The sequence below is a fragment of the Schistocerca cancellata genome, chromosome 4 (genome assembly GCF_023864275.1).
Source record: "Schistocerca cancellata isolate TAMUIC-IGC-003103 chromosome 4, iqSchCanc2.1, whole genome shotgun sequence".
NCBI lineage: Eukaryota > Metazoa > Arthropoda > Insecta > Orthoptera > Acrididae > Schistocerca > Schistocerca cancellata.
Window position 1 is genome coordinate 792,277,430 of NC_064629.1, and position 22,680 is coordinate 792,300,109.

Here is a 22,680-nt window from a genome sequence, read left to right on the forward strand (position 1 = left end):
ATGTTCTGCTATGGAGAGAATCAAAACAAAGGAGCAGAAAAAGCTGACAGAATGGAACAGCGTGTTAGAAAATTTTGGACCGAAGGTGGAACACCAAGGACCATAGAAATGCCACAGACAGGGAAGGAACAAGCTCAAACTTATATATTTGGAAGGGATGAAATTAATTAATCAGGAAATACTCAGCATGACACACAACGCATCCAACTTTTACAATCAAGTCCGAAACCTTCTAAGAGACCGAAAAATGCCACAACAAAACCATGTGCCACACATACTTCGTGTCAGTTCTCACTTATGGTTTACAAACGTGTGTGTGTGTGTGGGGGGTGGGGGGGGGGGGGGGGGGGGGGGGGGGGGGGGGAGGAGTACAGCAGAATTCAAGTGGCAGAAATGAGATTCATAAGATTATTAGCCAAACTACTAGAAATAACAAAATCAAAAGTGAAGTGAACACAAATGTAACTGACATCAGAGTTGCTATTACTAGTCTAATAAAGAAATGAAGATTTAAGTGGTATGGGCACATTATGAGTCTGAATAAGAGAGGACCAGCCACAAAACATTTCTGAAATAAATGTCCCAGGCAGAAAAGACCAACGTGGAAGGTCCAGAAAACAATAAATACAGGGTGTTTCAAAAATGACCGGTATATTTGAAACGGCAATAAAAACTAAACGAGCAGCGATAGAAATACACCGTTTGTTGCAATATGCTTGGGACAACAGTACATTTTCTGGCAGACAAACTTTCGAAATTACAGTAGTTACAATTTCAACAACAGATGGCGCTGCAGTCTGGGAAACTCTAAAGTACGATATTTTCCACATATCCACCATGCGTAGCAATAATATGGCGTAGTCCTCTGAATGAAATTACCCGAAACCTTTGACAATGTGTCTGGCGGAATGGCTTCACATGCAGATGAGATGTACTGCTTCAGCTGTTAAATTGTTTCTGGATTCTGGCGGTACACCTGGTCTTTCAAGTGTCCCCACAGAAAGAAGTCACGGGGGTTCAGGGAGGCCAATCCATGCCGCCTCCTGTATGTTTCGGATAGCCCAAAGCAATCACACGATCATTGAAATATTCATTCAGGAAATTAAAGACGTCGGCCGTGCGATGTGGCCGGGCGCCATCTTGCATAAACCACGAGGTGTTCGCAGTGTCGTCTAAGGCAGTTGTACCGCCACAATTCACGAAGAATGTCCAGATAGCGTGATGCAGTATTCGTTTCGGATCTGAAAAATGGGCCAATGATTCCTTTGGAAGAAATGGCGGCCCAGACCAGTACTTTTTGAGGATGCAGGGACGATGGGACTGCAACATGGGGCTTTTCGGTTCCCCATATGCGCCAGTTCTGTTTATTGACGAAGCCGTCCAGGTACAAATAAGCTTCGTCAGTAAACCAAATGCTGCCCACATGCATATCGCCGTCATCAATCCTGTGCACTATATCGTTAGCGAATGTCTCTCGTGCAGCAATGGTAGCGGCGCTGAGGGGTTGCCGCGTTTGAATTTTGTATGGATAGAGGTGTAAACTCTGGCGCACGAGACGATACGTGGACGTTGGCGTCATTTGGACCGCAGCTGCAACACGGCGAACGGAAACCCGAGGCTGTTCTTGGATCACCTGCTGCACTAGCTGCGCGTTGCCCTCTGTGGTTGCCGTACGCGGTCGCCCTACCTTTCCAGCACGTTCATCCGTCACGTTCCCAGTCCGTTGAAATTTTTTAAACAGATCCTTTATTGTATCGCTTTTCGGTCCTTTGGTTACATTAAACCTCCGTTGAAAACTTCGTCTTGTTGCAACAACACTGTGTTCTAGGCGGTGGAATTCCAACACCAGAAAAATCCTCTGTTCTAAGGAATAAACCATGTTGTCTACAGCACACTTGCACGTTGTGAACAGCACACACTTACAGCAGAAAGACGACGTACAGAATGGCGCACCCACAGACTGCGTTGTCTTCTATATCGTTCACATCACTTGCAGCGCCATCTGTTGTTGAAAATTGTAACTACTGTAATTTCGAAAGTTTGTCCGCCTGAAAATGTACTGTTGTCCCAAGCATATTGCAACAAACGGTGTATTTCTATCGCTGCTCGTTTAGTTTTTTATTGCCGTTTCAAATATACCGGTCATTTTTGAAACACCCTGTAGATACAGTGGAAACAGACAGAGGATAACCTGTACGAAGACATCCAGGAACAGATGATCCATGAAGATAGGGGGAGATGGCACGTGCTTGTATAGAACACCCAGGAAAAATGGAACTGGGAAGTTGTGGTGGTGGTGGTGGTGGTGGTGGTGGTGGTGGTGGTGGTGAGTCGTCGTTTGAAAACAGCTGTGTGTTAGGCCCATGACGTATTCCCAAGACACATATTTTATCCTCCTCTTTTCACTGTCTTTACAGACAGGACTTTATGATGGTGCACCATAGTTAGCCAATGCACTTTTAAGTAGACAGTGCTGCACCAGCAAGTTCACCAATTTCAAGTTTCCAACACCCTTTGATGACAGAAGTTTGTTATAAAACTGATGATCAACGCACCCCATTTTCGCAAAATTTTTATGAATTGTTTATATCAACATCAATTTACATATAACCGCTTTAGTATCATTATCTCCCAATCTTTCAGAAATATTTTGTGGTGGTAACAATAAAAGGTAATGAGAGGATGGCTGCTATGTCATGCTGTAACGGATCAAATGAAGTTTAGACAGTGACTAGAGCTACAAGTAACACTTAGTTAACAGTTTCATTCTATCTCCCACCCCCCCCCCTCCCTCCTCCCCACTCTGATTTACATTACATCTTAGGCTAAAGTATCTTGCCATTTTGACACTTACATCCAGTAAGATATGCAAAAATCCTTTCTACAAAATACACGATACCTGGAAAGAGTTTGAACATTACATTTTCTGACATGTTGATGCTCTTGATCATCAAGCTACATCACCGATCAAAATTTCAGCAAGCACCTTGTGACAACCAAACATCAATGTTTTACTTTAAATCATCCTGTCTATGAAAAGAAACAAAGAAAAGAAAAAATAGCAATGTCATTGTGGCAAATTGCTATGCAAAATAAAATCCTTCTGAATACAAACACTGACTTAAAAATTTTTCTTTGCTTACAAATGCAATAAAATCTATTCCTGAAGTAAGTTATACTCACCATTTTGCACACCGTTTTCAACACCTAATCCATTTAGTGTTTTATTTCTTCCCCATATGATTCTTCCCACACACAACTTGCTTCTCGTTTTCACAGCTTGATATAGTTCATCTTGATTTTGTTGCAGGTGACCTGAAAAACATAACAACAAGGGCAATTTAAAAACAGTACAAAACACACACACACACACACACACACACACACACACACACACACACACACACACACACACACACACACAGAGAGAGAGAGAGAGAGAGAGAGAGAGAGAGAGTGTGCAACAGCAACTTCTGTTGTGTTGGTACATTTTCTGTGCTAACTTACAAAAATGGCTCTGAGCACTATGGGACTTAACATCTATGGTCATCAGTCCCCTAGAACTTAGAACTACTTAAACCTAACCAACCTACGGACATCACACAACACCTAGTCATCACGAGGCAGAGAAAATCCCTGACCCTGCCGGGAATGGAACCCGGGAACCCGGGCGTGGGAAGCAAGAACGCTACCGCACAACCACGAGCTGCGGACGATAACTTACAATGTGCGTCAACTTGTGTGTGTGTGTGTGTGTGTGTGTGTGTGTGTGTGTGTGTGTGTGTGTGTGTGTCCATAGCTTTTTGAAGTAATCAAGTGTGTTTTAATCAAATGGGAAAAAATGGTATATCAGGCCAACATTTTGTTTTCAACAGTACATCACCAACGGAAATTCATCCCAAGTTGGTGAAGGCTTATACTGCATGTATTCCTCAATTTTCCACATTAAGAAATGGGTGGGTGCATTCAAACAAGACCATACTTTCCATGAAGACTATTTACACAAAGATAATCCCAATGCTGCAACAACAGGTGAGAATCTCAAGAATAGGTACAATGTGTTACTGTGCGATTATTTTTTAATGGTGCATGAAATTACTTATGGCATAGGGATCAAATGAGATTATTATTATTATTATTATTATTATTATTATTATTATTATTACATATCCCACAAACAGTTAACAAAATAAGATTAGAAATCCAGATTGTGGAACAGAGAAAAAATAATAATATTTTTTCTTGACAGTACATCTGGCAACAGTAGCAATTGGGTAATAAGGAAACTAATGGATCTGAAGTATCGTATCTATCACCCTCTCGCATCCAATTACAGCCACTTTAAAAGGAAATTTTACCTAGAACACATTTTGAGCCCAACCAACAGGTTATTGGAGCCTTATATCGATATTCTGAAGACTTTACGGAATCATTTATCAGGAATGTATTTAACTAAGTGGAAAAACATTGACACTGAGGGGACTTTGCCAAAGAATTTGTGTTTTTTTGGGCAAAAGTTCGCCAACAGCCTATCACCCATTGCACTTGTGCATGTTATACAGAGCAAATGTTCATAATGATTAGCAATGTCAGGTCGGAGACAGTCAATGAGAGAATAGTATAGAGTGACCAATGACGATTCCTTAACTTGATGGTATCTAAATGCAGCAAAACTCAAACTGATCACGTTCTGTAGATGGTTCTTACTTCATTTCCTGTATTACGACATTCTCTCAACAAGATGAGAGCCATATGCTGCACATAAAAAATGCTCACATTGTTTGGACAGCCATTACTTCACTTTCTATATTTCCTTTATACTTAAGTTGTTGGTACTTACACACAAACAGCCCAAAGAAAGTTTTTCTTCACCCTCATGACTTGCACAGTTTGTGTTTCTTTGATCAAAACCTCTTTCACAACACTATTTTGACCACAGGAAATTGTTATGTACAGCCACCTGCCTAATGGAACTAAAAGTAATCCTGCATTATCACTGCAGGTCAGCAGAGTTCACTGTGCCTCCAGTCATTAATGAGGCAATGCAGCTTGGGTACACTGTTCAGATTATCAATGTGCCTCAGCCACTTCAAACTCAGGCAATGCAGGAATTGTTGGTTTAGAATAAGAAGGGTTGGTAGCATATGAAGTTACTCACTGAATCAGTATGAACAGAACAACAACATTCAAACATTCAACACTGTCTTGAGGGGGAAAAAGATATGCCACACAGCGGTCATCTACAGCAGGCCTGCTCATCAATTTACTTTTCAAGCTGGCTCACAGTCATGCCTCTGCAGTGAGCAGCTGACCAGCTCACGGTGAGTAATGGTAGTGGCAGAGGAGGGGAAGGAGGAAGAATCTGAACAAGACAGCTTAGTACAAGAAATTGTTGTTAACTAGCCAATTCTCTGGCCACTAATACAAGTTCTACGGAGATGTATCGCACCATGGTGGCTAATTAATGCCTTTTGTAGCAAATTTATTTCTTACAACTGTTGCACCGATGCGAAGTGACAATGAAGTGAACCTTACATTTCTTTTAACTGATAAACTGAATAACAATGGGCAGCCATGTATTAAACAGGGTATTTCTTACGACTGATGCAGCCTTGTGGTGAATGTCGTTTTCAGATGAAGTTTAAATTGACATTAACTCGTATTTCCCGACTATTTTATTCACAAGTTACACATACACACAATGGATGTTAATGATTACTACTTACTTCACTTCTCACTTTAACAGACATGTCTGGTACCACTTTTTGAGCAGTACTAATTCGAAGATAAGCTTTTAGGATGAAGTCTGTCAGTGAGCTTCTGTGACTAAATTTCTCTCCCTTCTATGCGAAAAAAAAAAGTTGTTCACACAAATATGTAGGGCCAGACACTGACAATCATAGCTGCAACCTAGTGAAGTCCTCAGAATTTATGTTGAAGAAAATTTTTATACATATCTACACGACATTTTACAATGGAACTTATCACTGCCTGTCACACTGCATGACCATAAGTTATAGCTTAAGCTAAGTATCCTACATTGACATGTTACATATTGATATCGATGTGTTTGACATACCTTTTGTACAGTTTCTGACATGGCAATAATGAAGCTTTTCACCAATTTTAAGAGAGCTGTCCTCCACTTTTAAACTGCACCGTTAAGTGTGTACACTTTTGTTGAAGGCTACGACCAACTTAACATGTGGTCATTCCTCTGATGACAGCTCACGGTTCCCACTTCTCCTGCAATACAAACTGACTTCTGACAGCCACATTTCACCATGGGACTTACTACCTAGGCAGTGGGTGAGTGTGAGTGCTCATGCTCACACAGCTGCCTCTTGAACTGGACTGACCTACAGTTCACAACAGCAGCTGATAACCACTACCCACAAATTACGGCATGTACATACCCCTGTTTTAGTTAGCATAAAGTCGTTGCACTTACCTGTTAGTTAAAACAGGTCTTAGTAATTTTGTTGGAAATACAAAACAATGTTTGTGATGGCAGATTAATCTGCTGTGTATCCCAAGGTTTATATCAGACTGGAAGGTGATACTTTTATTTGCCACAAGTGGAAAGCTAAAAAACATGAACGGCTAGAACTACGACACCTAACATTGTATTGTCCACATAATGTATTCACTACGCAAATAAAATGTTTTCCCATGACAATCAGATTCACCTACACAATATCCACTAGTATTTCAGAGATGTCATCATTCTAAAAACAAATATTCACTTTTCCCATTATTAAAAGAAAAACAGCTCACAGTTATGTCACTGCCTATTTAAATCAGCTGCTGCTATGCTACCTTACATCCCACGATTAATAGTGGCAGATTTCTTTTCGACAAGAGCTTCAGGGTATGTGTGGACAACCTCTCAGAAGCTTTTAATTTGTTTTTTACCTAAAATCACAGTATTTCATTGCAAGTAAATACACTGTTCACTCTGATCTTGTAGAGTATAATATAGTACATAATTCTATATTTGCAAAATGGTAAAGATATTCAACTGAATCACACCAAACCTGCTTGTCAGGCAATCTCAGCCTCCTGGTTAGAAGAGTAGGTGGACATGGTAGTCAACAAGTGGCATATCTTTAAGAGAAAAAGAAGAAGAAAACAACATTGTCATGGTCAAGGAACTGTAGCTCAAAATCAGTGTTTAGATCTCAATTATATATTAGGAAGTAGTGGATGGCATGAGACATGCTCGAAAGATACAACAATATTTGAATACACCTTAACGATCTAACATTTTTAAGAATGGTAACATTTTAACAGCTCAAAAAATGTATCACTAGTTCAAGCAGACACAAGGTCTTTCTGAAAGATTTGTGTGTACAATCTGAAGTAACATAGGCAAATCATAGTAAACTTTAATTGTAACAGCAAGACATGCATTTTACTTCCACTGACGTTTGTCGACTTGTGAACAGAAAATACAAGTAAAATATTAAACTATCATGTCATTATAATTTAGAACCTCGACACACACTCGGTCGTAAATTCTGAAAAAAATTACATGAACTAGAGATAAGATGATGTACTAACAAAACAGTGAAAATCAAAATCAAGTGTGTATGTATCAATGAGGTAACAGAAGTAATATTAGTCCTTGAGAAGGCTAAAAAGTAATAATTGAAAAGATAGCATCACTGTCTTGTATTCCCAAAAATTGAGTACAATGTTGACATTAACAATGGCTCTGAGCACTATGGGGCTTAACATCTATGGTCATCAGTCTTGACATTAACACCATTTCACAATTGTGCCATGCAACACAGATACTACATATGTTTAAGAAAGAATCAGAATTAACATTACAATTTTTAGAAATGAAAGACAACTGCTGCTTGACTATTAACAGAAGAAAAGTAGAACAGGAGGCCCCAGTAATGGCATTCAAAAACACGAAGAGAGCTTATGATTTAGTGAGCTTACATATAGCAGAAGCACTTCCATATGCACCTGAGCAGCTACATATAGAGTATGGAACTAAATAAGTGTGGTGCTTGAAGATGATGTTTAATAGTTCTGCTATCTGTCCAGATTATTACAAGAAAGCAAGAGTGTGTGTAAGACAGCAAAATGTTACACAAGTGCAAATATGGCACACAGATTTAGTTTGCCAGGAATAATCGTTGAAGTGGACACTCAGCTGCACACAGAAAACTGTTCTAAAATCAGTACTAAGGCCGTGGTCATTCTGTGGCACATCTACTCCTTGAAAGGCGTTAGCCATGCAAGCTTAGCAGAAGTGTGTCAATTAAGTTTGGAAAACATACATCTACATGAATCAAAAAGTAAGAGACCTGCCTGCATGGGGTGGACATCCACCTGCGGATCCATGATATCAACTGATGCCTTCTCTTAGTCAAGTTGTGCCACAAATTGTTTTTCTCCCCCAATTGTATTCAGTACCACCTCATTAGTTACACAGTCTACCCATTTAATCTTCATCATTCTCCTGCAGCACCACACTTTATAAACCTCTATTCTCTTCTTGTCTAAACTGTTTATCATCCATGTTCCACTTCCATACATGGCTACACTCCTGACAAATACCTTCAGAGAACACTTTGTATCACTTAAATCTGTCTTTGATGTTAACAAATTTCTCTTCTTCACAAACTCTCTTCTTGCCATTGCCAGTCTACATTTCACATCCTCTGTACATTGGCCATCATCAGTTTTCTGCCGCCCAAATAGCAAAACTCGCCTTCTACTTATAGTGTCTTGTTTCCTAATCTAATTCCCTCACCATCACCTGATTTAATTCGACTGTACTCCATTATCACTGTTTTGCTTTTTTTGATGTTGATCGTATGTCCTAAAAGACACTGTCCATTATATGCAGTGGCTCTTCCAAGTCCTTTGCTGTTTCACATAGTAATACTTAGCTACAACATTAATTAAACCATAAGTACCCAGGTTTATTGAATTACTTTTCAATGTGTCGCGGAAGTTGAATGGGCGGTAAAATGAGGGGTGGGTGAAAATGAGTCTCCAGTAATTTTTGAGTGTGCATAAACAAATTTTAATTTTGGAAGTTTGTAATTAAGATCTTCCTTTCAAGATGTCACTCAAAGCAAAAAGCCAGCACATTTACATTACATTACTCCACATAGCCCACATTCTAATGGATGTCAAAAGAGGCCGAAGATGCAAATTTTATTTATAGGTAACAGAACAGAATGGATTAAATTTAAAAATTATTATAATATTGCAGGGCTAATATTAACTGTAACATAAGGCAAACAATTTATGGGTCCCTGCATACATGCTATTCAGCGGAGTGCAAGTTGTCTAACAGAATGATCTTTAATTTGCTTATACTTTACTATACTACTCACATGAAGGAACTTAAACACACTAATAGACCTGAAATAAAATCTTGCAACAGCACAATCCTTCAATAAAATTTATTTTCATTTGCTGATTATAGAGAAGGTGTATATCTGTGTTTCATGACTTTTAGTTGATATGCAAGGAGGTGTAGAGCAATGACGATGGAATGGTCTCCAAACTGGCAATGTGAACAAAATGGAGTTGTACTGAGACAGCCTACTCAAGCCTCGCATTAAATTTAATTTCTCTCAGCTTGGTGGGGCCAGAGCATATTGTTTCTGACTGGTATTGAGATCATTCAGATTTGACACTCTTTCTCACAAAAGATATGCAACTACTCAGGAAAAACAAAATTTCTTAGCACATATTTACAGATGAATTGATAATTTGTTATACACAGTACGGTATGTGATTTTATTGATAATATATTAACTCAAGTATTTCTGTGAAGAAATTCTTCAATGAATTAATAATTAGCCAGTAATAAATCATCTACAGTCCACTTACACTGTATTTCATTAGGTGCTGAACTACTTATAATCAGCTAGTGAATGAAAATGTGTGTTCCTGAGAAATGGGTCTTCTTTCTGGTGCAATGCGAGTGATTTCAAGTCTTGATGTCCAAGTACTGTTTCCATTATGTAAGCTATTGGTTTGGAGAGATATTTACTGGTTCTGACAAATTTCATTAAAGTATAAATATCATGAAAACAATAATTGGTACATCCAGTTCGTCAAACAGTTTAAATCACAAGTAATTCACTTCACATGCTGTTGGGCTTCGAATACTTTAGCTTGGTTTGATGTGATACAACAAGTGTGACCCTATGGAATGAAAGTAAGTAAAGTAACTTACATCTGGCAAAATCTGCATCCTTACTGACTTGGTTACGTGTTTCCACTGCTCTGCAGTGTACTCCTTTCAACAGAATTTATTATGAAGCTGTAATGCAAAGAATTTAATGCTGTCAACCTTGTCTATCTGCATGTCCTCACACTTTACATATATATGCTACTGACGAATGTTGAAAATTAGGTGAACTGATAAAGTAAGGAATGAGGAGGTTCTGTGCAGAATCAGAGAGGAAAGGAATATATGGAAAACAACGATAATGAGAAGAGACAGGATGATAGGACACCTGTTAAGACATGAGGGAATGACTTCCATGGTACAAGAAGGAGCTGTAGAACGCAAAAAATTGTAGAGGAAGACAGAGATTGGAATACATCCAGGAAATAATAGAGGACATAGCAGGTTGAGAACTATGTACAGTGACCCTTTATCTTTCTAAGCTTAACAGCAATGAATTAGATAGAAACTTTTTATTAATCCCCATGAAAATTTTATTAGCAACTCTTCCTGGAACTATATTTGACTTGATACTTATCATAATGTACATATCATATGAAAACAAAACAAACTTAGTACATGGAAATTTTAAATGATTTACAGTCACTAATATAGAGAATCAAAACCTACTGACCCTAAAATCGTATGTAAGTAGTTCCCAGATGCATGAGGATGAATATTGTTGTGCGAAACTCTTTCCTGTTAACACCATTTCTTTTCTGTTGACTAATTGTTTAGCAGAATCTTCAGTAATGCCATAATACTCCAATACATTTAAATGAATGTTGTGCAGCCAAACATCTCTGACAGATCACAGGCTATACTGATAGTATGTAATTTATTGTATTAGGGATCAGGTACATTCTGACTGATTGTGTAAATAGATTCTCATTTTTTATTTTTTTATTCTTGAGTCATCAGTCTTCTGACTGGTTTGATGCGGCCCACCATGAACTCTTCTCCTATGTCAGCCTCATCATCTCAGAGTAGCACTTGCAACCTACTTCCTCAATTATTTGCTCGATGTATTCCAAACTCTGTCTTCCTCTATAGCTTTTGTCTTCTACAGCTCCCTCTAGTACCATGGAAGTCATTCCCTGATGTCTTAACAAATGTCCTAACATCCTGCCCCTTACTCTTGTCACTGGTTTCCACATATTCTTTTTCCTCCAATTCAGCACAGAGCCACCTCATTCCTCACCTAATCAATCCACCTAATTTTCAAAATTCATCTGCAGCAGCACATCTCAAATGCTTCAATTCTCTTCTGTTCTCATTTTTCCACAGTCCACGTTTCACTACCATACAATGCTGTCTCCAAATGTATGTTCTCAGAAATTTCTTCCTCAAATTAAGGCAGCCTATGTTTGATACCAGTGGACATCTGTTGGCCAGGAATGCCCTTTTTGCCAGTGCTAGTCTGCTATTGATGTCCTTTCTCCACCAATCATTGGTTATTTTGCTGCCTAGGTAGCAAAATTTCTGTAACTTCATCTACTACGTGATCATCAATCCTTATGTTAAGTTTTTCACTGTTCTCATTTCTGCTACTTCTCATTACTTTTGTGTTTCTTTGATTTACTCTCAATCTATATTCTGTACTCATTAGACTGTTCATTCCATTCAGGAGATCATGTAATTCTTCATAACTTACACTCAGGATAGCACTGTCACCAGTGAATTTTATCATTGATCTCCTTTTGCCTTTAATTTTAATTCCACTCCGGAACCTTTCTTTTATTTCCATCATTGCTTCTTCGGTGTATAAATTGAACAGTAGGGGCAAAAGACTATATTCCTGTCCTACATCCTTTTTAACCCAAGCACTTTGTTCCTTGTTGTCCATTATTATTATTACCTCTTGTACATATTGTATGTTGCCCATCTCTCCCTACAGTTTATCCCTATTTTTCCAAGAATTTCAAACATGTTGCATCATTTTGCATTGTCGAGTGCCTTTTCCAGATCAACAAATCCTGTGAAAGTGTCATGATTTTTCTTTAGTCTTGCTTCCATTATCAACCACAATGTCAAAATTGCCTCTCTGGAGCCTTTACCTTTCCTGAGGCGAAACTGATCATCTAACACTTTAATATTCTTTTTCATTCTTCTGTATATTATTCTTGTAAGCAACTTGGATGCATGAGATGTTAAACTGACTGCATGATAATTCTCACACTTGCCTCCTCTCATAGTCTTCAGAATTGTGTGGGTGATATTTTACGGAAAGTCAGACGGTATGTCGCCAGACATACATGCTACACGCCAACATGAATAGTCATTTTGTTTCCACTTTCCCCCCAATGATTTTAGAAATTCCGATGGAATGTTATCTATCCCTTCTCAATACAAGACTCATTTACAAAGTCAAAATGTGATTCTGGCAATATGTTATTTGTAGACAGATGGTTGAAGACATGCTTGAATTTTACCTTTTTAAAAAGGTTCGGGAAACCTGGCTTTAAGCGAAATGAATGGAAGTTTGACAGTATTTCTTTATCCCCTCTCTAAAGCACAGGCTTAACTACAGTTTTCTATCATAACCAGAATTTTCAGATTCTGTGGTAAAACTTTTCTGATGTTGTGTGAATAATTTATTTGTTATAACTGCTCTTGTGTATTCTAGTGCAGCATTTATTATGCCCAAAAACCCCATAGACCAGAAATAAAGTGTCTGTTAAAGATCTTTGCCACACTACACACATGTATTAATAGTGTATCACTTACTCTCCAAGTCATCTGCTCCTTCTCCTTTAAGTGGTCCAGTTTTCCACAGCATGTTTAATAACACAAGTACTTTCTTCCATGTTCTGAAGTATGCTTTGCAGTAGATTACAGTAACAGCAGAGCTGTTACCAGCATACACATATAGTTCCCATTTTTTCACACAACATACTTTTATTTCTCATGTTATCCATAATTTTTGTTGGTTAGGTTTAAACAAAGTTACTTTTGGGAAAATCAGTTTTCATGCAATGTTATTAATAAACATGTTGTGATTTTCATTCATGTCATGGACACTGTCAACATCCTAAGATAGTCTAGTTTCAGACTGTTATCTGCCCTTTTCAACTCAAATGTAGTAAATTTTGCACCCCTATCAGTCAAGGAAGAAAAGCTGAAAGGGGGAAGGAATATACAGAGGGACTCTACAAGGAAAATGAACTTCAATATAATTTTAGAGAAAGTGAAGAGCAACCAGATGAAGATAAAACGAAAGATATGATAAGTGTTTGAAAGAACATTAAAAGGCGTAAGTCCAATCCAGGCACCTGGAGTGGACAACATTCCTCAAGATCTTTGAGAGAGCCAGTCATAGTAAAATGGTTTCACCTGGTATGCACTAGTAGGCATGATATATGAGACTAAGACTTCAAGAAGAATGTAACAATCTGAATACAAAAGAATGTAGGCGAGGACAAGTATGAATGTTATCGAACTATCAATTTAATAAGACATGGTTGGAAAATATTGACACCAATTATTTATAGAATAATAGAAAGAGGGACGGAAGTTATGCCAAGAAAGATCAGTTTGGGACCTCCAGAAATGTAGGTAAGCAATACTGTCCCTATGGCTTATCTAAGAAGTTCGACTGATGAAAGGCGAACCTCAATTTCTAACATTTATAGATTTAGAAAAGCTTTTGACAACACTGATTATATTCTTTGAAATTCTAACTGTAGCAGACAGAAAATAAAGGGAACAAAAGTTTATCCACAACCGGTACAGAAACCAGACTGCAGGTATGAGTTGGTGAATCTGAAAAGTAATCAGTACTTCAGAAGGGTGCACGGAATCATTGTGACCCACCTACGATGTTATTCACTCTGTGCACTGACCATGCAGTAAAGGAAACTGAGGAGGAATTTGGAAGGTGAAATAAAGTTCTCATATTTGCCAATGGCACTGTATTTCTGTCACAGATGGCAAGGATCTTGCCAGGAAGTTGCATGAAATCGAACATAATTTTAAATGTTAGGAAGTCTTTTCTGAAAGAACTTGGAGGGAGGGAGGGGGGAGATTTAGGGGGGGGGCAGTAGAGGGGGAGAAGAAAAGGAAAGAAAGAGAGAGAGAGAGAGAGAGAGAGAGAGAGAGTTGATAAGAAATTCTATTTCTGTTGCAAATGCTTCAAGATACATCATTGTACTTCAGCGATTCCTGTGAAAAGGTTTCTGATGTGATTATGGCCTCACAATGGGAATTAACAGACTTTGAATGTGGAATGATAGTCAGAGCTGGACGCATGGGATGTTCCACTTCAGAAATCATTAGGGGATTCAATATTCCAGAATCGACATGTGGAATGATAGTCAGAGCTGGACGCATGGGATGTTCCACTTCAGAAATCATTAGGGGATTCAATATTCCAGAATCGACAGTGTCCAGAGAGTGTCGAGAATACCACATTTCACACATTATCTTTCACCATGGACAATGTAGTGCCCAATGGCTTTCACGTAATGACTGAAAGCAGCAGTATTAGCGTAGAATTTTCAGTGCTAACATACAAGTAACACTGTATGAAATAATCACAGAAATCAATGTGGGATGTACGACAAACCTAACCTTACGACAATGTAGCGAAATTTGGCATTAATGGGCTATGGCAGCAGACAATTGATATGAGTGCTTTTGATAACACCACAAAATCACTGCAGCCCCACTACCGGGCTCATGACAATATCAGTTGGACCCTAAATGACTGGAAAACTGCGACCTGATCAGATGAGTCCAGATTTCAGTTGGTAAGAACTGATGGTAGGGTTTGAATGAGGCGCAGACCCCACAAAGCCACAGACCCAAGTTGTCAACAAGGCACTCTGCACACTGGTTGTGTTTCCATAATGGTATGGGCTGTGTTTACAAGGAATGGAATGGGTCCTCTGGTCCAACTGAATCTATCATTGACTGGGAATGGTTACGTTCACCTATTTGAAGCCCATTTGCAGCCATTTTTGGACTTCACATTCTCAAACAATGATGAAATTTTTATGGATGACAATGTGTCACGTCACATTTGTTCACGAAACGTTTGAAGAACATTCTGGACCATCCAAGCGAATATTCTGGCCACGCAGATTGCCCAACATGAATACCATCGAACATTTATGGGACATAATCAAGAAGTCAGTTCGTACACAAAATCCTGCACTGGCAACGCTTTCACAATTATAGGCATCTATAGAGGCAATATGTCTCAATATTTCTGCAGAGGACTCCCAACGACTTCTTGTGTCCGTGCCACATCAAATTGCAGCACTACGCCAGGCAAAAGGAGGTCCAACATGATATTAGGCAGTATCCCAAGGCTTTTCTCACCTCAGTGTATATGGCAACTTATGATGAATGTGGTAACTCCTTTAAACTCCACCTGAGGACAAATGGTTGATTAATTTTGCTCCAAAGTTCTTATGTATTCTGATGCAATAAGCAAAACTGGACTTATACAATGCCTGTGTGGCAGACAATATTTCTGACGAGTGCTGATAAAATGTAAGAACTATTTGCACAAATTCAGTATGTTGGAATCATATTGTTTAGTTACTTTCTCGAACTCTTTTAAAACTTATTTGTTTCTGTCTCCATATCCTAACAAGATGTGGTGCTCTGAACCCTGAAACCACAGGATCGTACTGTTCATGACAATGGCTTATCCTTTAAACTGTTTGCTTTTATTTTCAGACTGTCATAAAGGCTATGTCTAACTTAACTGTACAACTGATAGAATCAGCAGATACCACACTAGTTAGTGGCCATGCACCAAATTTCAGCAGCCATTCCAATTAGTTACTGTTGCAACAGCCATTACTCATTTACCGACAGGTATACGACAGATTTAACCCAGGACCCCATGCTCGGGAAGCGAGAACGCGACTGCGAGCTATGGACAGATTTAATTTAATGTGAATATTGTGGAAATAGCATTCTATCAATGACTGTCATCACGAAAGATCTCATACTCTTGTCAAAGAATAGCAACATAATTCAACTAGAGATGTTTCCGAATTCCATATTTAAAAAGTATAGGCTTTATGAGAACTGAAGTAAAATATAGTTTAATTCAACTGATAAGTTAAAATACAGGTACCACTGAAATCTTTCAGATGCACACAATAGCATATGGTCTTTCAGTTTCTCACAGCAGCATTGATGTGCAAAATTATCTGTGCTTGAACTGCATTATTTCCAAGTTGAAATGGAGCTTTCAGAGTTATTCACCTTCTATTTCTTCAGCTCCTGAGCTGATGGAGACTATATCCCTGAAACATTGAGTCTTAATTCAGACATAAAAGACTTGAAAGCTGAGAGTTTTGTACATGCTTTATTATACTCTTGTTGTAAATATGATGATAGGGCTAGTGCTACTTCCACCATAAAACCATGTCTCATCATAATACAACAAAGTGTCTACATACTACTCAAATAAACTGAAGTAGTGGTTCAGATAACTCATTTTACGTGCTCCAAAACAGCACTGGGGAATTTTGATAGCCAAAGAAACTGCTCACTGGATTACCAAAATTTTGGAACCTCTAGCATATGCTTCATCAACAATGGAACACCAATGTACTTCAAGTTAAAATGCATAAAAACAAGACACTGCACATGGACGTAGCGCAGATGACACATCGAAAACGATCTGCTTTTCCAATAACCAACCCAACAAAGGCATTCTCTGGCAACAGAAACTCCAACAAACTTAATTTCTACATGAGCGGTTGTGTTGAGTCCATGCTCACAGGTATACATTATTACAACCTGATGTTTCATCTGGTACTATTAAGTGCTCTTAGAAAATCTGGACATAAGGTAAGGCATGCTGACTTGTTCGGAGTCAAAGTGTGGTGCTTTGGATGATTCCTCACATACCTCCAGATGCCTCTTGCAAAAGGAGACTGAAATCAGGTAGTAATAATTTATACAGGCAACCAAAATTTGATACTAACACAGAAATATTTAATGTTTTGATGACACCTCTGTTTAAAATTAAAACACAATGACTCATTTTAATGGCACATGAGAGGAGACAAACCAAACCATAGAGAGAAAGTTTCATTAACAGTTTAGCTTTGAGAACTAAACATGCACCATAATGGCATAAACTGAATCAAATTTCCTTCTCAAAAATGAAACTTTAATAATAAGTAAATAATACCTGTGAGTGTAGTTTTCATTAGTAAAAAAATATTTAACATATGGAGGCCTGACACATAACATTGATTTTATTACGTTTATGTCATCAGTTCATGAAACCATTCCTTACATTTTCTATGGAAGTAGAATAGTTCTTAAAGACATCCTCAATGGACATTTTCTGAGAGACAGAAATAGTCACACTAAAGAGAACACATACTTTGTCAACAAATGGAAAACTTGCACTTTATGTAGGACCTACCATGAAAATCATATTAATGTAAAAATACATAAAACTGGCAACAATAACAATAAGGTATTTCGGCATTGATCGTGAAAGTGCACCACAAACAATGTAATGAATTTGTTAAGTCAATGGGAGTGTATGTAGTGAGGAGATTGGAGAGGACTGCCGTAAGGGGAAGAGACAGGAACAGGCTATAGAGATGTAGAGGAAAAAAGTGAGAGGGCATAGGGCAGTAAGGGGGACAGTGTTACAGAGAATTTAGATATTTCTCTACCATTCACTGTTTACTGTTACAGTTTCATACATGCCTGAGTCAATGAAAGTTAGCAAAATCGATGTGCTGCTTCAGACAACAAAGTCTGCACCTTACAACCTCTATACAGATACAAAAATAACTAATCACCCTCAATACTTTCAGTAAGTAAAAATGGAAAAGTCATCACCTTTGTAAGTTTGCTACACAATAAAGCCTATTTGTTGGCTGTAGTTTTGCAGGTTAAGTGTTTGACTAAATATCCAAATTGGATTTCCAGTTAGTCACACTTTCTTCAGTTAAAAGTTAAGAGGTGGACCCACTTGCATTTCTCAATATGGCGCAGACAAAAACATTAGGCTTCTCTATTCGTCAGTCTGTCACCACAACCAGATTTTCTGATTTCACATTTGTTGGTTTCACCAACTCACTACCAAACTGTCACCTTCCAACCAAATGCAGACCTCGGCCTGCACTACAGATCAGTCTGTCACCACAAGCAAGATTTCAGAGTGGAGGGGTGTTCAATACATAACTTCAACCCATTCTTCCGTCAGTCACCAATTAACTTCCAAAAAGTTCTTTGTATATGTGAAAAAAATGAGGTTACACCACAGCTTTTAATTCGTGCAAGTTCTCATGTAACTGAATATACAAATTCACTTATTGTAAGAAGGCACACCACATCCAAAATACAAATGATTAGTAAATCTCTGGGCACCGTAAATGTTTCTTTTGTTTTATGACCACTTTAACTTACACAGCTAACAATAACGTTCTTTTCATCAGTCCCACATACATCCTTAAGACAACAACTCTCTTCAACTACATGTCAACGTTACCTTTTAAGGATGCAGACACATAACTGGTGGAGCATTGACTATATAAAATACATGCCCAGGTTCAAAAATAAGTACAGCATACCATTCCAACTAACCACAAGACTTCTAATAGTCTGGGTTTGAACCGAAGAATGTATTTTGATCCCACAACCAGTTACTATAAACGAATACATGTTTACCTATAAAACCAGTCATAATGAAGTTTGATAATTACATGACTATCAGCTGAGAAAAACCTGGTACAAAGTGTGGAAATTCAACATTTTTTGAACTGTCATTTCTCAAACAAATCGAAAGTTTGTCAGTGCTTCGTAACTACAACAACGTCTGTGTCTTACACAAAAACGACAGTAAAATCAATTAATGAACACTAAAGAACTTCTAATGAATGGAGTGACCACAAAATAACGAGTGTGTTCTGTACTTTCATCTTCCTGTATTGGATTGGTCTAAAACACTTTCAATTACGCACCAACAACACGTGGACCACAAGCAACGTCGCCTAATCCTGTATCGTGCACAAACTGAAACCACACGCCCATTTTGGCAAAGATGGCAATATAAGCAATTTGGATACTGTAAACACATGGTGAAGAACTTAAAACCTTACACGATCGAAAAATTCAACGATATTCTAAGTGACTACGGTTTCTGGAAGAATGAGTAACTACATAAGCAGTATTAAGATATATCCAAGATTCTGGACCATGACTTACTGTATCCGCTTTAAACTGTATCCAAAACAAGTGTCACTTGTCAACAAAGACGTACAAAATTACAAATACTACAAGACACAAGATGACGTAAAAACAGCTTATCAAACAATCATAACCAACGTTCAATAACACGTACCATCATGGTCGTATAAAGTAACAAACGAGATTCCCGCCGCAACGCACCATAATATAATATTCGCTAAGTCTTTGTAAGATATAGTTTCATTTCCTAAAAGCAACACTATGTGTTGAGGTGTCTTATTAAAATGTTCAGCACATTTTGAAACATACAGCATTTCATTTTCTAATGTTGTAGCGTATAGATGTCTTTCCACAAATTTATTCACGTGCGTCCAAATGTTTCCCACTGCCATAAAAATGGAATACACCACATGGCAACACACCCAAAGTCCACGACGGAAAAACATAGTGATTACACCTTCGTGTTAACAACATAATACAAGCCGACCGCTTATCACGTCACTTTCCCACACTCGTGTCTTAGCCGGGTCAAAGATCACAATAATGAGTGACCAGAGACGCTTTATATCAAAGAGCATTGTTGAGGTCGATTTCACAATGGACGTCACCTAACGAAACAGAGCGCCAATACATGAGAAAAATTATTTCTAACGGTGGCATTCCATTCAGTCAAACCGGCAACGGAACATAATGGGAGAGAGTCAGAAGACAACGTCAAGGATGCCCGGGAACATAGTTTTGACGTTGACACTGGTGGCAGAACAGTGACGTCGTCTGCTAAAATGAAATTTAACCCATTAACACCCACCCCGTCTATATGGAGCTCCCAAAACCGAATTTCGTAGAACGATTTCCCGATAACGCTTCTGGGTGGTCACGTAAATACTTCAAAATAGACCTTAGAAATCCGCTTCTGTTTGCTGGTTTTCCAATCCCACATTCGATTTTCGCTCCCATGTAAACCGGTTTTAAAACGTGCTTGGGCTGTCAGGTTTCCTCTTGGACGAGGTGGGTTTCTGTACAGTGAAGGATAAGTAGAAACATTAGACTGAAACTGTTTACGCCTCGTTTAATTGACAAGAAATAGCGATTGTGCGGACAAAATCATAAATCGTAACAGCTGTTTTTCAGGCGCCATATTTAACTGGGCAAGGAAATCCGCTTCAGACCTTAGCATGTAAACACTAAAGCGAAAAACGGTTTCTGAAATTCAGTTATCGTCTTTCGGAGGATGTTTCGCACGTAAACATAGTGACTGTGCAGTCTGATGTTACAGTAAAGGTGAATTCACAATACCCGTCATCTCACATCACGTCATTTCAAAGCATTACACAACGCACTGAAACGCACTGCAGATGTGATGCCACAACTTGTGCCTTACTGAGTGGCACCGTGACCTACTGTTCACGCAGGACGCCACAAATTCCACATAGCTACACAGCTAATCATGGAGTCAACTGAAATCATATGGGCGATTATGAATGTTAAAGCGCAGGTAATGACATTAGAGCAATGACAATAGTTAAATATAAGAAAATCGAAGCCCAAATCTTAGATCCAAAAATAGATTTCATGCAGGGATAAATCAGGGCCCACAAACACATTTACAAAACCAAGTACGCTCGAAGAAGGAAATGCTGTCTGTTATGACAAACTAGCCAACAGCTGACATGTAATTATTATCTACTGACACGCTGCTCCTCAACCATTTTAGACTCTTATTGTGTTCATTGTTCTATGCATTTCAAATAACTAATTTTTCGTTTAATAGCTGCTACATCAAACTCGGGGGCTACTTCCCGCATAGAAACAAGCGATTTATACAGTGTTTGGACTCACAAATCACGTTTATACGCCCCCTTTTATGGTTACATATTACGTTTATTTATTTATTCATTCACAAGTCTTTCAAGGTTGTAGGATAGGCTTACATGGTTGGTTTACACATACTCACTCACACACACACACACACACACACACACACACACACACACGCACACACACACACACACACACACACACTGCTATCATCATTTATTGCGTTTATGGGCCTTTAAGGCCTACAACAGAGTAAAAAAGGATACAAACCACAATATAAAAAAATACAACAAACTGCACATTATAAAATTTGCAAAGGTACGCATTACAAAAAGAAAAAAAAAAACACCAGTCAGTCAATATCTCAGAGCAGGAGTCAGTTATTGGAGATGGCAGTCCATCGCTGTTGGTCCCCAGCCTTATCTTCTACTGCTGTTCGTTCCACTTGTTTGAGCATTGCCAGTACCCAATCCTTCCATCGCGTCCTCTGTAGCCCCTTATGCGTCTCCCAACAGGTTGGGAACAGAGAACACGGTTAGGGAAGGATTCACCGCCTCATAAGATGTCGCTAAAGCACTGTAGCCTCTTCTGCCCCAATAGTCGGCCGATGTGTGGTTTTCCATACCGCTGGTAGAGGTCTTCTGTTGTTCTTCATTCCCATTTACGTTCGATGGTATTGTAGACGGGTCCATATATCTTTCGAAGTACCTTCTTCTAGAACACACAAATTGCTTCTTCAATTGTTGCTGAAATTGCCCAGGTTTCACAACCATATAAAAGTACTGGCCATCATGTACAGCCGAATCTTGTTTTTTTAGCGATATCAGCCGGAATTTGAATAGATTGTTTAGGCTGAAGATAACGCGATCAGCGTTTGTTACTCGTTGCTGCCCTCTTTCGTCATTTCACTTTTATTGGTCAGTATGGAGCCCAAGTATTTAAAGTCTCTTACTTGTTCAAATCCATGCTATCAACAATTATGGAGGGGAGAGGAGTTTGATATCGCGAGACAACGGAATATTTTGTTTTACTCTCGTTCGGTATCAGCCCTATTTATTTCGTGTTGCGGAGTTATCGTGAAGTGTCAGCACTTACTTGCTCCTGGGTGTCACCAAGGATCACAACATCGTCAGCAAATGCCAGGATTATGTCTGTTGCCACCATCTCCATTTCTCTGTTTCGACCAGTGCCACAGCTTACTTTTTCCAAGGCTAAGTTGAATAGCAATTGCACCAGTGGATCTCCTTGTCGCAATCCATTTTGGATACTGAATGATGATGATAGTTGGCTTGCCAAACATTACTTCGTAATTTGACTTGGAGTAGCAAGCTGCTATGGGTAGTTAAACGTTGATTATTGTTCTTGTACTTCCAGAATCAGCGAAAGTGTACCTGCCGACCACTGTTTTGAAGTTTTTCAGTAATAAAATGAAAACACATATAAATCGAATCAAGTACAGCAATAATTACTCAGCA

General features: G+C 38.7%; 1 protein-coding gene across 1 annotated transcript in view; it reads right to left on the bottom strand.

Annotated features, from left to right (window-relative positions):
• The window catches only part of LOC126184431 (dehydrodolichyl diphosphate synthase complex subunit nus1), a 35,866-nt gene extending 13,491 nt beyond the window's left edge, over positions 1-22,375 (bottom strand). Inside the window, exons 1-4 of the mRNA XM_049926822.1 lie at positions 22,301-22,375; positions 17,084-17,109; positions 16,433-16,473; positions 3,184-3,315 (exon numbers count right to left, since the gene is read on the bottom strand). Of these exons, the coding sequence (XP_049782779.1) occupies positions 3,184-3,315; positions 16,433-16,473; positions 17,084-17,109; positions 22,301-22,375 (274 nt within the window). The remainder of the gene's footprint in view (positions 1-3,183; positions 3,316-16,432; positions 16,474-17,083; positions 17,110-22,300) is intronic.
• Positions 22,376-22,680: the final 305 nt, after the last annotated feature.